General features: G+C 40.6%; 3 protein-coding genes across 4 annotated transcripts; 1 reads left to right on the top strand and 2 right to left on the bottom strand.

Moving 5' to 3' along the window:
* Positions 1 to 72: 72 nt before the first annotated feature.
* LOC148898903 (intracellular hyaluronan-binding protein 4.S-like) lies at positions 73 to 7,098 on the bottom strand. 2 transcript variants are annotated; one of them, XM_088993889.1, is made up of 9 exons: positions 5,959 to 7,098; positions 5,631 to 5,868; positions 4,144 to 4,270; positions 3,260 to 3,379; positions 3,094 to 3,165; positions 2,946 to 3,023; positions 2,648 to 2,822; positions 1,747 to 1,935; positions 73 to 1,649 (listed from the first exon to the last, which is right to left on the bottom strand). In XM_088993889.1, exons 2-9 carry the CDS (start codon positions 5,860 to 5,862, stop codon positions 1,584 to 1,586), a joined length of 1,059 nt encoding a protein of 352 aa, XP_088850015.1. In that variant the 5' UTR covers positions 5,863 to 5,868; positions 5,959 to 7,098; the 3' UTR covers positions 73 to 1,583. The 2 variants fall into 2 exon arrangements, with proteins under 2 accessions (XP_088850015.1, XP_088850014.1); XM_088993888.1 differs by having other exon boundaries at positions 2,648 to 2,825.
* A 155-nt stretch (positions 7,099 to 7,253) lies between these two features.
* On the top strand, positions 7,254 to 11,973 carry znf367 (zinc finger protein 367). Its single transcript, XM_088993890.1, has 5 exons — positions 7,254 to 7,729; positions 8,340 to 8,490; positions 8,609 to 8,728; positions 8,873 to 9,011; positions 10,064 to 11,973. Exons 1-5 carry the CDS (start codon positions 7,457 to 7,459, stop codon positions 10,326 to 10,328), a joined length of 948 nt encoding a protein of 315 aa, XP_088850016.1. The 5' UTR covers positions 7,254 to 7,456; the 3' UTR covers positions 10,329 to 11,973.
* A 683-nt stretch (positions 11,974 to 12,656) lies between these two features.
* Positions 12,657 to 13,991, bottom strand: ccl27a (C-C motif chemokine ligand 27a). Its single transcript, XM_088995532.1, is given in 4 exon segments — positions 12,657 to 12,745; positions 12,747 to 12,822; positions 13,131 to 13,248; positions 13,883 to 13,991. Coding segments are annotated over 4 exon segments (306 nt in total). The 5' UTR covers positions 13,947 to 13,991; the 3' UTR covers positions 12,657 to 12,697.
* Between the last annotated feature and the right edge of the window lie 1,203 nt (positions 13,992 to 15,194).

A 15,194-nucleotide genomic window follows, 5' to 3' on the forward strand; every position in this document is an offset into this window, starting at 1 on the left:
CGACTAAAAATATATGCTCGTACAAAAGTGTATGAACGGTATATAATACATGTCATTTATAAGCGCCTTTCAAAACTCATCCATGCCACGCCGCATTGAAGCACTCGTTCAGCTAAATGGGGGCCCAACTGAGTACTGAATACACAAAATCATACTTTTCTGATGGCTGAAATTTCATTGATTCAAACCTTTTTAAATTATGTTGATTTCATGCGATATTAAAATTTGAGACTGATTTTGCAGTTTTCATAAATTATAACCCATAATCAAAATTCAAATAAATAAAACCTTCAAATATCTTGCAATGCATATTATGAGTCTAAATATATTCATTTTAATATTTTAAGTTGAATTACTTAAATGAACTTTTTCACAATATTCTAATTTTCTGAGTATTGGATTGGATTTGCCTTTATTAGTCTCACAGTGGAGAAATTTACATTTCACAGCAGCAAAGTGATGAAAGGAATGAAATTAGAAAAACAAAATACATGAGCTGCTGGAAAGGCAGCCACTCTCGCGGCACCGTCTTGAAGTCAAACGAACAAAAAAAACTAAATAACAAATATGACAGCAGAAAGACACAGTCATTCATTCTTCAGGACTTGCTGTACCCAATTTATGATGACATGAAGCAGTTCTAGATGAAAGAGGAGAGGATCAAAGCATCTTTCCACCAGTGGATCAGGGACATCATGGTGGAACGTGCACGTCGACTACAAGCTAAAGGTTGAAAGCAAACACACAGCTGTAGCAGCCATTGACGAAAAGAGACTGTCTCACATCTCCTATCCCACATAAATCTGCTTCAATTCCAAGCCGCAACAGTTCCACATACGCGTCGGCGCACTGCACTGACGCTCCTTTCTTAACGCGGGCTCCTCAAGCCATGCATCCATCCAGCCGCAGACTGTCCAACAGCACCGACCTTTCCGCTGAACAAAGCGGGGCTGTGAAGATGCCGCCCATTACAGGCGCAAAAAAGCACAATGGCCCCAGAGCTGTCCAGCGATGGCCTATATTCATGCTGCAGAAAAGGCGCAACTGCTCAGCACAGTCTCCTCCTTGATGAATGTCGTGGTCAAAAATGCTGAAAAACAATCCGTATCCATTCCACACGACGCACAACACAAAGTGACAAAAGAAAACACAAAACAAGACAAAAACAACAAAAAAGCAAGGCTCATGAGAGCACTTGCTGACGGCTGCCTGCTCAGGCGCCATCTTGGACTTCATGTTACCTGTATATCAAGATATAGATAAAGGCCAAGAACAATAAGTTTGCGGACAAGGAAACCAACCAGTTTGAATATTGGTCTATTTTTTTTTTTTAAGTTGTCAATTTTTTTTGCTGATACTGTTCCTATACAACTTCAGTTCAGAAACATAACGCACTTATACACTCACTACAAGTACATTGATCACAAAAAAAACACAGGTAATATTTGCACAATTCTTTATGGGCTCAGTGAATAGGAACATAAACACCAAACCTTGAGAACAGTAGGACCATGTAAACGGTTTTTTTTCTGTCCAAAGTGCAACCCATTTCCCCACACCAGCTACATGAAGCGTGAACTTGGTCATCTCCCTGCTAATAATGCTGGGAATTCTTCCGGGTTATCAGGGTCAGGAGCCACATCACCCACCTGTGAACAAGCAACATTGTTACATCGCCGTCTTTCGACAGAAAGCAACCTTCGTTTTGCTTACATAAAATGAGGAAGGCGTGTCATGGATGCTGACCTTTTCTGGTGAGGGTTTGGCTCTCTCTGGGAGGCTGGACAGAGCACCACGAACGCCTCTGCCTCTCCCGCCTCGAGACGGGCGTCCCAGACTACCAAAGTTGAAGTCCAGAAGGGAGGTGATGTCATTCATAGACCGGCGGAGGAAATTACCTTCGTCCTCCATTTCCTCCGCATGCTCCTTGAGATGCTGAAGATCATGTTTATAAATGACCAAATCAACGCCCACCCGAGACTGTTTGATTCCTGGCTTTTTGCCTGCCGGCTGTTACGGTCCGAAATAATTCACAATGGCTGTGATCAAGAGAGCGATTGTAAATACCATGGATGCCCTCCCACTCCTACACTCCCAGAATTATTCAGTTGATCTGATCCATCAAGTAGTTGTGCATGACGAGACAACGGTACCATTTCGAGAAGGAGGGATGGGATAGCATATTTTATGTATTTTATTTAGTAGCACAGACTACCGTATTTTCCGGTGTATAAGGTGCACCCAAAAGCCTTCCTTTTCTTGAAAAAATGATCCTGCGCCTTATAAGCAGGTGCGCCTTATATGTGAAGTAATATTGAGCCACAACAGCTCTTGCAATTACTGTCAGTAGCCACCGACTCCATTTCCTCCCCGTAGAAGTAGTGCGCAATCCCAGCCTCTACTGTAGTGCCTTATAATTTAGTGTGCCTTACATTTGGAGAACTTTTATATATTTTGATATTATTTTGGGAAAACTTGTTTAAAGTGTGCCTTATAGTCCAGTGCAGTATATAGGCAAAAAGTTTGAAAATACACAATTCATTGGGGGTGCACCATATAGTCCAGTGCACCTTATACACCAGAAAATATGGTACTTTGTAGGATTGCTGAGCCAACCTCGCATGTGTGGAAATGTTTGTATTCTCACCTCCACATGTTTCGACTGGTGGATGACTTTGGCCTTTGATGGAATTGTGTTGTCTGCTTTACGGATATTGAACTCTGCCTTCGGACGACGGACTTCCTGCAAGGCCTTCCATTCGTCGAGAGTCATCTCCATAGCAATCTGAACCAACATTTCTCCATCCTCCTCAGCCGTTGCACTACTGGAAAAAAAAGACGTTTTTATACACAAGGGGGAAATGGTTAAGAACAAAATGTAATTCAAACAAAGGCAGCAATATTTTTGTCTTTGTTTGTTCAAGACCATTGTATGTGAGACTCACATGTTCTGGTTCTCTTCAAGTGGTGCTTGAGGCTCCTCGGAAAGTAGCTGACCTTCAGGCGCCACAACCATTATCTCACTTAAAATACAAAAACAAGCCCCGTATACTTAAATTTGACATGACGGTATGGTGGACAGAGATAACACACCTTGCTGGTTGTTCCACACAACCCCAGTTCCAGGGACCTCGGCCGCCCCTCTTTTCGTCAGGTGAGAGACCGCTGCATTAAGTGTCAACAATGGCAGACCTTTAAAAAATTCTAATAAAAAATTCCCCAAAATGTGTTGTTTAAAAAATGGGGGTGGGAGACTTACGTTCCATTGCGCCTGTCATATTCTCTTTTGCCCCTTTGGACAAAATGATCAGAGTTCCTTGTGTAACCTCCTCTCCCTCCCCCTCGGCTCAGTGGGTGAAAATCCTGATCGTTTGAAGGCCTTTGACAAAATTAGGTCTTGTTGCATCAGTGATTAAAGTACAGTTCAAATACATTGGAAGGCCAACCGACGCCTCTGGACAAGTTGTGTCCATAATTTGTAAAATCACTTGGAATGACTTCTACTGAGCGTATTTTACAAAGATTCCACGGCATATTGCTATATTTTATGTTTCAAGACTCGCGCTGAATATTCAGGAAGTCTTGTTTTCGAGTTGATGACGATGCCTGACGCGACATGACGTCTGGAACGCCCCTGACCGAGCAAGCGACACACAATGCATTTTGGGTACTTTATTTGGTCTGAAAACTTCGTGTTGATCCATGTTGATATGTTTTGCATTTGAGTCTTTTGGGTATTTTAGATGCTATAAAACGTTTTTCTGATGTCAGTTAGGAAACAAAAAAATGGTGTCGGTTGTCCTTTAAGTTCAATACATTTGTATTCAATGTTCAGGAACGTTTTTTTATTTTTATTCAGGTGAAATTGTTAACTTAAGCAGGAGAAATTTTAATTCAAGAAAGGTGTTGGTGTTCATAACACATTTTAAAACAACTTAAAAGAGTGAAAATATTTGAATCAAATATCTAAAATACTTTGGAAAATTAAACCTTTTGTTTTTGATGAACTCTGACACCTACCAGTACTGGATTTTATCATTAGTCAGGGTTGTACTTGGAGAGCCAAGTACTTAAGTGTTATCTGGTGTAAAGTTTGCGCACAGTTGCTTAGCGATTCATAAATCTAAAAATATGCAAACATACTTGTGGAGAAAGAATTCCAGTGGGTACAAGGCATAGTTGGCCCTATGCTCTCTGGAGACAGGCAACTTTGACCCTCTTTTTGCCTCTGCTCTGTCATCACTTTTGGCACGGGCTGGTTGCTTGCAAACTAGGTAGAGAAAGAGGTCCGTTACTACAGACCTTAAATATGTCTCATGAGTTGACTTACATCTCTTGACCGATCAAAAAAAAAAAATCAGTTTAAAAAAAATTAACAACACACAATTTTGAGGTGTGCACCCACTTTGAATCAGTTGTAGAATTTTTCATAAATTAAAGTTGAAGAATGCAAAAGTAGCACTGCCATCCTTTTTGAGTAGGTGGCTCTCAGAGGAGGACAATATTTGAACACCTCATGTTGTAGATTGTCAAAACAATGTTGACCTTAAAAGGGTGCCAGTTTCCAGTCTAGGCAACTGTCGCTCAAATTTTGGAGCTGGGAAAAGGGCTATTTTTCCCAGATGGAAGCTAAACCAAAGGACCTGTTGAAGACTTTACTTTTGAGGTCTGTGATTTCAAAAGAAACCACATTGCTTTAGATGAAACAATTGGCAGACTCTATGAAAAAAACAAATTGAAACTGTTAAGATTTTACATTGGCACAAAAGAAAATACTCCAACATCTCATTTGGATGAATGCAGTGAAGCTCATTCATCTGTCACCAACATGGTGGGAGAAAGTGCGCAATTGATTGATTGACTCTCTTATGTCTACACACACATGCACACACATCAGTTTAGGAGCATTTCATTATTTGTACTTTGAGATGTAAAACATCTGTCATGGTCAACCTTGCGTAGGGCAGTCTACAGTTGTATTTTCCTTTTGTGTCTACAATTGATTTCATGGTTATTATTCATTCATTCAATTTTCCATATCACTTATTCTCCTAATGGTTTCGGATATGGTGCCACTTTCAGTTTGACCTAAAGGTTTGAAGTTGATATGTCATGTAATGTTGCAAATATTTGCACTGTTCAAACAAAAGCAATTCTTTTTGTACTTGATATTGTATTCCATTTATATGTTTGTGATTGCTGTTCATACCAATTTGTCAATGTTAATAAAATGTGTTCCAAATAATTCATGTTTTTTTTAAACACAAGACACCACCTGCTGACGAAATTGAAGAGTGACAATTATGTTATCATTTACAGGCAAGTGATTGTGTACTGGGGTGCAGGAATACTATTCAGATCCACATTGGTTAAGTATTTGTGGTTAAAATCAGCAACCAAGACAGTATATTGACACCCAGAATGATTTGACAAATGAACATTTCATATTGATCAAATATGCTTTCCTTATACAGTAACAAAAACAGCAGACAAAAAATGATTTAAATGATTGTGATTGCTATATATTATTCGTCCTCAAATGTATCCCAATAATCCATTTAAAGTGAAGTGATAAATGAATTTGCTCGGTACGGTAAGATATCATGGACGTGTTATTGATTGTCATATACCTGCATCCAGTTGTGGAAGTGCTATTTTCATGGTGGGCATACGTCTGTCCTTCTGGGATTCCTTCTGGCCAGGTTTCTTTTGATTTGTCTTTTTTTCGTCCTCCTCCTTCTTCTTTTTTGTTTTCTCCTTCTCCAATTCTACCTCGTTTATTAAGTCTAACGGGTCCCTGCCGTCGTCGGGAACATTCCCGAACCTGTTCGCCACAACGCAGCCATAGGCGTCCGGCAGCATCTTCCTCTGGGGGAATAGAGGGGGGGGGGGGAAATAAAAGAAGTCAGAATTCATGTCGTACAACACTTGTTTTTTTTAAGAAACAACTCCACAAACCCCGTTTTTCTCTTCCAATGGTCACAACTGGACAGCAGCCAGCGCCACGGTCGAACATTGAGTGGCGAACAATCGTATCAGTTCCAGCCACTTTTATAAATGTTTGGCACCTGCGTCTAAAAACATGGCCACGCCCATTCACCAAAGCACGTCTTGTTGATAGGCAAGGACGTCACGTGTCAGAGGCGATTCAGATGCATTCGATAAGGAAGAGGATTAGGACCACTGAAGAAAAAAATATGGTTGGCAAAATTCTAACTTTAATCTCAGAATTCTGACTTTAAAGTCAGAATTACACAGCATCGCAACGGAACATAATTTAGGCATTCGAAATAACACTGCGTGATTTGTACTGCTTACAAACCATACTACTACCTCCCTTGATTCTGTCGTTATGTGAAATGCATGTAATTCGTAGAAGATAAGGTATTCATTCTATTCATAAAATATGGAAATTGTGAGGGAGGGGCTGCTGTCAGACAAAATATGTTGTAAATAATTAATCAGAAACAACAATATTTCTTGTTTACAGACACATCGTCGTAGTTGGTGCAAACCATGTCGGATCAGTACGAGTTGCTCGAATGCGGCATTATTCCAAATTTTTCAAAAATACATAATCGAGAGTAAAAAAAGACAACAGAAGAATAAATCTGCCCGTTAACAAATCCATGGGTGCAGACAGAATTGTTAAGAAACAGTTATTTTGTATCCACATTTTGCTGCGTTTTTTTTTCGCACATAACACAGATAATCTGAATGAAAAAAGAAATCGTATTCACAATTCACGTTGCCTGTCTCACAATGCTTCCTTTATTCGGAACGTTTCCGGATTTTAACTCTTACGCAACACTGTCGTTTTGTGTGTATGCCTTTAAATTGACCCGACAACCTAAGCACGTCAATAGAGTCGGTGCGCGGCAAAATGGTAACATCTGCTCACAAGCGCTGTAAAAATAACCGCCTTCCATTCTTATTGGATACAAACGCGGCGCGCGTGCGGCAGCTTCCGCTTCCTTGGCCAATCCAGATGGTCAAGGGTGACGGCGGGCGCCCGCTGTTCAAATCTAATTGGACAAAATAGAATCGACCAATCACAATCACTGAATGCCAAGGCTTCCTTAGCTCCTAGCCTGCCATTCGCTAACTGGGCGTCATGCGATCGTCCTATTGGCCGCATTAGTCACATGGTTGGTATTTGCTGTAGCTGATTGGTGCGTTTACTGCTTGGGCGCGATTTTGCAACAGTGTGTAAGCACTTCTGGGGGCTCCTTTGATTCAGACTGCACTTGCAGTACCAGCACCAACGCATGTCATTTTTGGTTAACTTTCGTGGATTCACAGTAACGACGGACGGAGTCATTTTTTATGTCTATTGGAAATGAAGGACGAATTTAGCCCGGATTAACACGGTGCGCCGTTTATTAGGTAAAAATTCAATCGAGGGGGAAAACGGGATAGCCGTCCGTATCTTTAGCCATTTCTGGTAGTTTTGAGAATGAACGACAGCAAGCATCCTCACGTTATCTTCTGCAACGACTCGCCCAAGAGAGTTCTTGTGTCTGTCATCAAGACCACCCCGATCAAGCCCCAGAAGGTGGAAACCATGACGCCGGCAAGTCCGGGATTCAGCGACTTCATGGTTTACCCGTGGAAATGGGGGGAGAACGCCCACAATGTGACACTGAGCCCGGGATCGCTTAGCGGTTCTTCGTCTCCAGGCGGGACGACTGGAGACACCGACGCGACGACTTCACCCGACCAGAACAAGGTACAACGTTCAGCAGTTTTCAAATAGTCACGGATGACACAGCTTCTGTCCTTGCAACGTAGTAATGGCACATTTTTAGACAGAATATGATATAGTATTACAAAAATGGTGCCGTGAAAGATAGAACAGCCCGCGCATTTGGGTGTGTCTTAGTGGATTTAAATCCCTTCCTGGTTTGTTAAGCAGCTGCTCTCATTCGTGACGACCCGCGCCAAAAAATATAACCGGAAGTGTGTTGCAATTCTCGCGAGATCAACACGCGATTTTAGAAAATTCCAACCCTCGCAAATTTGCTGGTTATGAACTCTTTGTATACTTTAATGTTTTCCATGTTCTTTAATGTTTCCTTCATCTTGTTAGAACTTGTTGTTCCAAATGGGGCTTTGTTGTTTAGCCTGATCGCACTGGAACAAAGTAGTTCTTATGTTCGAGTTAAATTAAGGTTTTGGTTGAATGATTTTAACGGATGTTTATAATTACTTAGCCACAATACTAAACGCTGTTATATATTTGACCTTTCCAACTGAAAATGACGATTCTCATTATTTGGCGTAATCTTTAATGGAGATCCGGGATTTCCTGAATGTCGTTTTTTATTTTGACGCGTCAGGATGGCATCCGTAGAGGGCGCCCACGAGCCGACACCGTCCGGGAGCTGATAAGCGAGGGGGAGACGTCTTCCAGTCGTATCCGCTGCAACATCTGCAACCGGGTATTCCCCAGAGAAAAATCTCTCCAGGCCCATAAGAGAACACACACGGGTGAGTTGTGACAGCTATAATACATCTGTAATGAACTTTTTGAAGGCAGTTGTTCCACCTGTGTGAGAATTTCATAAATATGTCACTAATTGCCAACACTGATGCTTTTTCCCTGTAGGTGAGCGACCCTATTTGTGTGACTACCCTAACTGCAGCAAGGCCTTTGTCCAAAGTGGTCAGCTGAAGACACACCAGCGTCTGCACACTGGAGAAAAACCTTTTGTCTGCTCAGAGAAAGGTGCATTTTTTTTGTGTTAAAAGTGTTGTTCTGAGTCTGTTGATGATGAGTGTAGCTGTTTTGATGCATGTTCTGGTTCTTTGCGTCTCTTTAGAGGAATCTTGAATGTCCCTATGTGTTTATCAAATGTTGTTTTGTGGTCAGAGTGTGGCAACCGATTCACCCACGCCAACCGTCATTGCCCCAAGCATCCATTCTCTCGCCTGAAGAGGGAGGAGCCAAAAGAGGGCACGGGAAAGGCACAGTCTGTGGACAACAAGGCAGTAGCAGAGTGGCTGGCAAAGTAAGACAACTTCCACTTGGCAAATGTTTTATTTATTTTTTGTGTGTATGTGTGTTAGAGGTAGGATATTAAGCCCAACCAAAATGTCAATCATTGCGTTCGGCTGGGCTGGGTGGGGTGGGGCTTCTCTCTCGCGGACTTTTGTTTTTAATGTTTATAAAAATGGATCCTAAATCGATGTATGGATATAAAAAAAAACTAATGTTAGTCTTTGTTTATTGTTCAAATTTATTGATGAAGATTTATTGTATTTCTGTGTTCTTGCCTCTGTTAAAGTGCCACACTTCTTAAGGATGTACTTATGGACGACCTTAAATTTTCCATCAACTCTTAAAAATCCGTCAATGATAGAAAATATTTGTTTAATGCAACCTCCACAGAAATATGAAAGATCCACTGGCTCCCGGTCAAATATAGAATCAACTTTAAAATTCTTCTTTATACATTTAAAGCTATCCATAACCTTGCCCGCCCCCTCCCCTTACCTATCTGACCTTCTTCAAATTTCTATTCCCTCTCATTCCCTCACCTCCCTCCACCTCTGTATACCCCCCTGCCCGTGTCAGCACGATGGGGGACAGGGATTTCAGCTGCTCTGCCCCCAAACTCTGGAACTCACTTCCTCCCAGCATTCGTAACATCGATTCTCTTCCCACCTTTAAATCCCATCTCAAAACCCACTTATTTAAAATCGCATTTTCTGTGTAGCTCTTTCTCGTTTCTATTAACTGTATTTTATTTATTGTATTCTATTTGTGATTGTATTTTATTTATAATAGTACCTATGCTTGTCTGTGCCTGTAAAGTGTCCTTGAGAGCTTTGAAAGGTGCTTAAAATGAAATGTATTATTATTATTATTATTATTATTATTATTATTATTATTATTATTATTATTATTATAATGAGTCTTGTTTAACTTAGTTATTTGGTTAGTTGGTCGAGTCGGGCTTCAATACCCGCGGGTCGGGTCGGCTGGATTTTTTTTGGGCCTCTAATTTCTCTGTGTGTGCTTGAGACATTCAGGGGTTTAAACGCTGTTGGTTCCTCGTAGGTACTGGCAGACCCGGGAGCAGCGCGCCCCATCCACCTCCAGCGGCAGAGCGAAAGCGCAGGGCAAAGCCCGAACAGAAGATCAGGAGCAGCAAGACCCCATGGAGTTCCTCCAGTCTGACGAGGAGAACGATGAAGACGAGGAAATGGCGGAGGAAGAGAAGGGCAACCAGGGAGGAGCTGCCAAGCGTCGCCTTCAGGAGCAGCGAGAACGTCTCCATGGTGCTTTGGCGCTCATTGAGTTAGCCAATAATCTGTCGGCTTGATCAGCTCCCTCTTTGCCGCACTACTTCTGTCCAGCCCCAGTCGGCCTTCCTTCCTTCGGCTGTCGTGTGCTGTAGCTAGACCACCATCAAGTACAGATCTAGTTTCTTCTTGACTTCCAAGAATTAACCTGAGATTAGTATTGACAACTTCTCGCACAGTATCCAGCCCTCTCTTCCCCAGGAAGGCACAAGCTAAAGCACCTTATTCAGCTTCCATTTATCCTTTTAGGCTGCTATGGTAGATGTAACAATATGAAGAATGTCACTCTTCTTTTTTTTGGGGCCTTTTAAAGGCGATCAAAGAGTACTTTTGTTTTAAGTTGTTTTGTTTTGCACTTTGACACGTTTTTAAGCGAGTGATTGTAAATATGGTTGAAAGTTTTGCGAACAGGGTGTACGCCTTACGAGTTGGACATTCGTTACCGTGTTTCTCGCGATGGGTGGGGTTGTTCTGATGGTTGTTCTGGGGGTTCCTTCTCGTGAGAACGACAGGTGATCATTGCAAGCCTAATCCACTTTTTGCAGCATCGTCATCTCGCCACACTGGGTCTGCGTCACATTACGTGTGCACTTAAAAAGATTTTCCACCAAGCAGTGTAGTACCATGGAGTACCCCCGCCCCCCCTGTCTTTCCTTCTCTCGGGTTTTAGCCGTATTTAGTACTTTAAAACCTAATCTAGGTTGTCTTTCCACAGCAGATGGTATAATGCAACCCACTGTATTTTTTTTTAAATTCTGCTTACCAATCGGGGCGGCAGTGTCTGGTAATATTTTACATCACTGCTTGCAAGAAATGAGGTGTCGTTTTGGTACCAGATCCAGTAGTGCAGTACCAAAAAGGGAGCACTTGGTGAGGGTTAGTTTTAAAAAAATATGCTGCTTGGTGGAAACCGAGGTCAGGACATTCTGGTTTACCTTTGTTGTCTTTTATATTAAAAGGTAGTAAATTATTTCTAAACTCATTGAGACTTCTATCCGATTGATTCAAGCTCTGAAATCCAGATGATACCTTTTGGGGATGTTTTGGTCAGTATTTAAAAGAAGAGGAAAGCACTTGAGTTTTAAAATAAATGTTGGATTATGCTTGCAATGTCTGTGATAATTTAGGGTGAAATTGCTAATGTGTGTCTCACATTGGTTTAATTATGTGTGTGCGCTTGCTGGCTTTTATGTTTATCTTTTAAGATACACTACATACACCGTAACTGCCCTACTTTGTTTTTTGCAAGAAAAATTGTAGCCAAAGTTAATAAAACAATTCTAATTGGATTTGGAAATCTCCTGTGAGGCAAAACTGGAAATTAGTTGTCCATCGAATCACCAAATGTTTATTTCCGATGATAATTTAATCTGAAGCATTTCTAACCCATGTGTTATTTTGTGTCTGTGGTTTGATTAAATGATGGCGTTTTAATATATACGAGACAAGTAGTTAGAATATTGATTAATGCACATTTTACAAACAGATTGGATGTGGAATTCTAGGATCACTTCTCTTCTGTTAACCCACTCCTGACACAATTGTGTATAGAATGACTATTTGTTTGCTTGTTAGACGTTTGTGTGATTTCAAAAAGCATGGGTTACCCCTAACAAACTCATAACATTGTTTGTTTTCAATAAATATCCACAGATCTTGACATTACCATTTTAGGGCTGTGTGTGTGTTATTTTGCAGATGAGGCAGCCAAATAAATTGATCCAAGAGAACACATGATGCCCATCACCCCATAGATGCCAATAAAACCGACTGCCACATTCGGTCGGAAATGAAGAGATTATTTTTAGTAGGTGAAATGTTGAACATGTGGCATGTAATTGCATTTTTTTAAAGCGAATTTGAGTTCACCTGCGCATTAGAAGACAACAGATGAATGATAAATTTATGCTGAGCTCATTAAAGAATAAAGTCAGCAATGCATTCTTGCCTTAGAATCTAAAGTTTAGAATAAGACTTTAAAGTGTCCTTTAGAGTTTTGAAAGGCGCTCGGAAATGAAAAGTATAATTATTATTGATGGATTGCAGTCAATGCTTGTTGGTCCTTGATGCTAACTCCTATTGTCCACAAGAGGGTGCAAAATTGCCATAAAAACTAAATTCATGTATGTCACGGATATTTTCACGGAAGCGTGTTTGCATGTTTGGTTCTGTACGCATCATTTATCATCCAAAATTTCATTTAAAAATGATTCAGATATAATGATTGTGTGTGTGTGTGTGTGGGGGGGGGGGTGTAGTGACTCATATCCCATTAAAATGTATAAAGTCACTCAAAGAAACACAAATAAATAAAAGCGTGATATTCAGTCCAATGTGGTAGAGTTTATTTGTAGGTAAATTTAATCCACGTGAAACCACATTAGAGGGTTCATGGAAGCCCTCGGTATGCTTTTCTCAGCCAAATCTGTTGTATCTTACCTATGAACCCTATTCAGCTCTTTCTCCAAACTAGGATCAGCACAAATGGGCTTTTTCCAGGCCCCTGCAAATATGCTGTCGAGCCACAGGGGGAAAAAAAGGTATATTTATATTAGAGCACATCACGCTTTGACACAATGTTTTAATATCGCAAAATCAACATAGAAAGCACATAGAGCGAGAATGAGCCTGGTGTTGTGCTAGGCTAGGCTACGCTATGCTATGCTAGAAAGACTGACTTTTTTACATTTTGGGAACTGGAAAAAAAGTCATTTTGTTTTTGTGTGAATTGTAATTCATAAAACTCTATACTATACGCTTCCCTGCTCTACTACTGGACTAACATTGGGGGAAATAGATGTTGAATGTGTTTAGGAACTTACACAAGAGCATCAATGTCACAGGGGCCTCTGCCGTCCTGCAGGTACCATGTTCGGACCTTCATAAGTACTTGCTTGGGGACGGTCTCTCTGGTTTTCACACAACATTTACTGATGCCACCTATAAACGGAGAATATAGAGAATTAAATGAAATGACGAGATAAATATAGGCCAGAATTGTGTTTAAAAGGTATATAACATTTCGCTTTATAAATCATCAGGACCTAGTCAACGTTGCATTGCTCCATTATCGTATAACATCAGATAATGGTCTCAAACTGGTCACAACATTAAATTGGAACAGTAGAACAAGAGTAATACGAACTTGATGTAAAGTATGACTTTACAAAAGATAATAATCCAAACATTTCACTAACACTTCCTCTATGAATTAAAATGAACTGATTTTTTTAAAAAGGAAACATGAAACTCCAAAATTATTATAACCTTGTCTGGGGACGATCTTGCAATGTTAAGTTTGGATGTTATCCCCAAGCTTGTTCATGTATGAATGCAAGTTTGCATATATATTCGAGTGTCAAATAACCTTTCAGAAATAATACACTCCAGACCATTAATTAATCTCACAACTATATTGTCAAATGATGACGACTAAATGAGAAAACCACGAAAAAAATTGTTCAACTAGTGTGGGAAAGAAATCTTCACTGTGATGATCTATATTAATGTTGACAAGCATTTTTTAAAATGTAACTTAATATTCAATTTTAATATAAATCTGGTACGTATTTACCTTCAATGAAGTCGCTGGCCAAAACGACAAGCCACAGAGTCACCACAATCACTTTCAGGTCCATGACGGTTGAAAACTTGAACTCAAAAAAATATGCTCTTCTACCCTTTATAAGTACATATTGCCCGTGTACCAGCCCATTAGGGTGAACAACACAACATTCAAACAAGTTCTGACAGGTTATAACTTCATTGATGAATCAACAGCATTCTTATAAATTTTGAAGTATGCCACACCGCTGTCAAAAAGTATTAAGTAACATTTCCCCATGTTCGCGTTCATTTTTCAAAATACTGTAAATATATGTTTATTATTATGCTTGTAATTTGCTGTGGTGTACAACTGAGGAAACTCCAACTCACATGTGACCCGACATGGAAAAAGTACTCACACTGTACTTAACCAGAAATACAGTTACCTGTGCAACAATCAACTCACGGAAGTAGAAGTTTTGAATCCACTCTTGTACTTAAATGAACGATTACGAAATATATTGAAAGCAGCGTAGGAAACCTCATCAGAAAAAAAAGTTAATTCCTAAGTTATATGGGTCCCGAGTTATCTGACCTTAAAATGCTGACGGGCTGTACAAAAGGCAAATTCTGCCGCCCTCCCCCCATGGAAGGGAAAAAGCATTGCCAGAGGTCTGACCAGCGCTTTATCGCCCCCCCCCCCCCCCCCCCCCCCGCAAGAAAAACCAAAACCCAAACAAATTCGTGAATGGCGCTCGACGTCATATTTTCAATTCCCGAATACATTTGTGAATGGCAGTGAATGAGTTAATTGAAGGCCTATGATTCATTTGTTCTTATTTTGCTTTCAGTTAAAGCTGCATTTCATTGGGCAACATGGGTGACGGCATCTGGGTGTTCATACTAAGCCGAGGGGGGGAACGTCGATGTTAACAGGTAAGCAATAAAGTGGCTCACAAACTCGAAAGCGTGTTCTACCGGAAACAAATTCCTCGTGTGTTCTACATACTTGGCAATAAAGATGATTCTGATTCTGATTCTGATTCTGAAATATACTTTGAAACAACTAAAATCCTTTTGGTCCCCAAAGCTGATTGGGCTAGACCAGATGAGATCTAGGTACGGATTCACTGCCTTTGAAACATGCGCGAGGATGTTGGACTGTGTAAAAATGAAATTACCGTTGGCAAAATATCTTAAAACATTTACCAGCTGCCAGTCAGTGGCATGAAAGCCAGCCACAGTCTGTGAATCAGTGTACTCCGAATGGCTTTGATTCAACAATTTAACGGACAAAATGCAACAAGCGCCACATTGTAATTAAGCCGGAACTCATACAA

This window comes from Hippocampus bargibanti, linkage group LG04 (genome assembly GCF_051943395.1).
Source record: "Hippocampus bargibanti isolate YZ-2025 linkage group LG04, ASM5194339v1, whole genome shotgun sequence".
NCBI classification, from domain to species: Eukaryota; Metazoa; Chordata; class Actinopteri; order Syngnathiformes; family Syngnathidae; genus Hippocampus; species Hippocampus bargibanti.

Excerpts from the sequence above, each read along its gene's own strand:
- LOC148898903 (XM_088993888.1), bottom strand. The coding sequence starts at position 5,862 with ATGCTGCCGGACGCCTATGGCTGCGTTGTGGCGAACAGGTTCGGGAAT. Across the intron at positions 4,271-5,630 it reads ACTTCCACAACTGGATGCAG|TTTGCAAGCAACCAGCCCGT; the intron begins GTATATGACAAT and ends TTCTCTACCTAG. Across the intron at positions 1,936-2,647 it reads ACCAGTCGAAACATGTGGAG|CATCTCAAGGAGCATGCGGA; the intron begins GTGAGAATACAA and ends CATGATCTTCAG.
- znf367 (XM_088993890.1), top strand. The coding sequence starts at position 7,457 with ATGAACGACAGCAAGCATCCTCACGTTATCTTCTGCAACGACTCGCCC. Across the intron at positions 8,729-8,872 it reads TTTTGTCTGCTCAGAGAAAG|AGTGTGGCAACCGATTCACC; the intron begins GTGCATTTTTTT and ends TTTTGTGGTCAG. Across the intron at positions 9,012-10,063 it reads GTAGCAGAGTGGCTGGCAAA|GTACTGGCAGACCCGGGAGC; the intron begins GTAAGACAACTT and ends GGTTCCTCGTAG.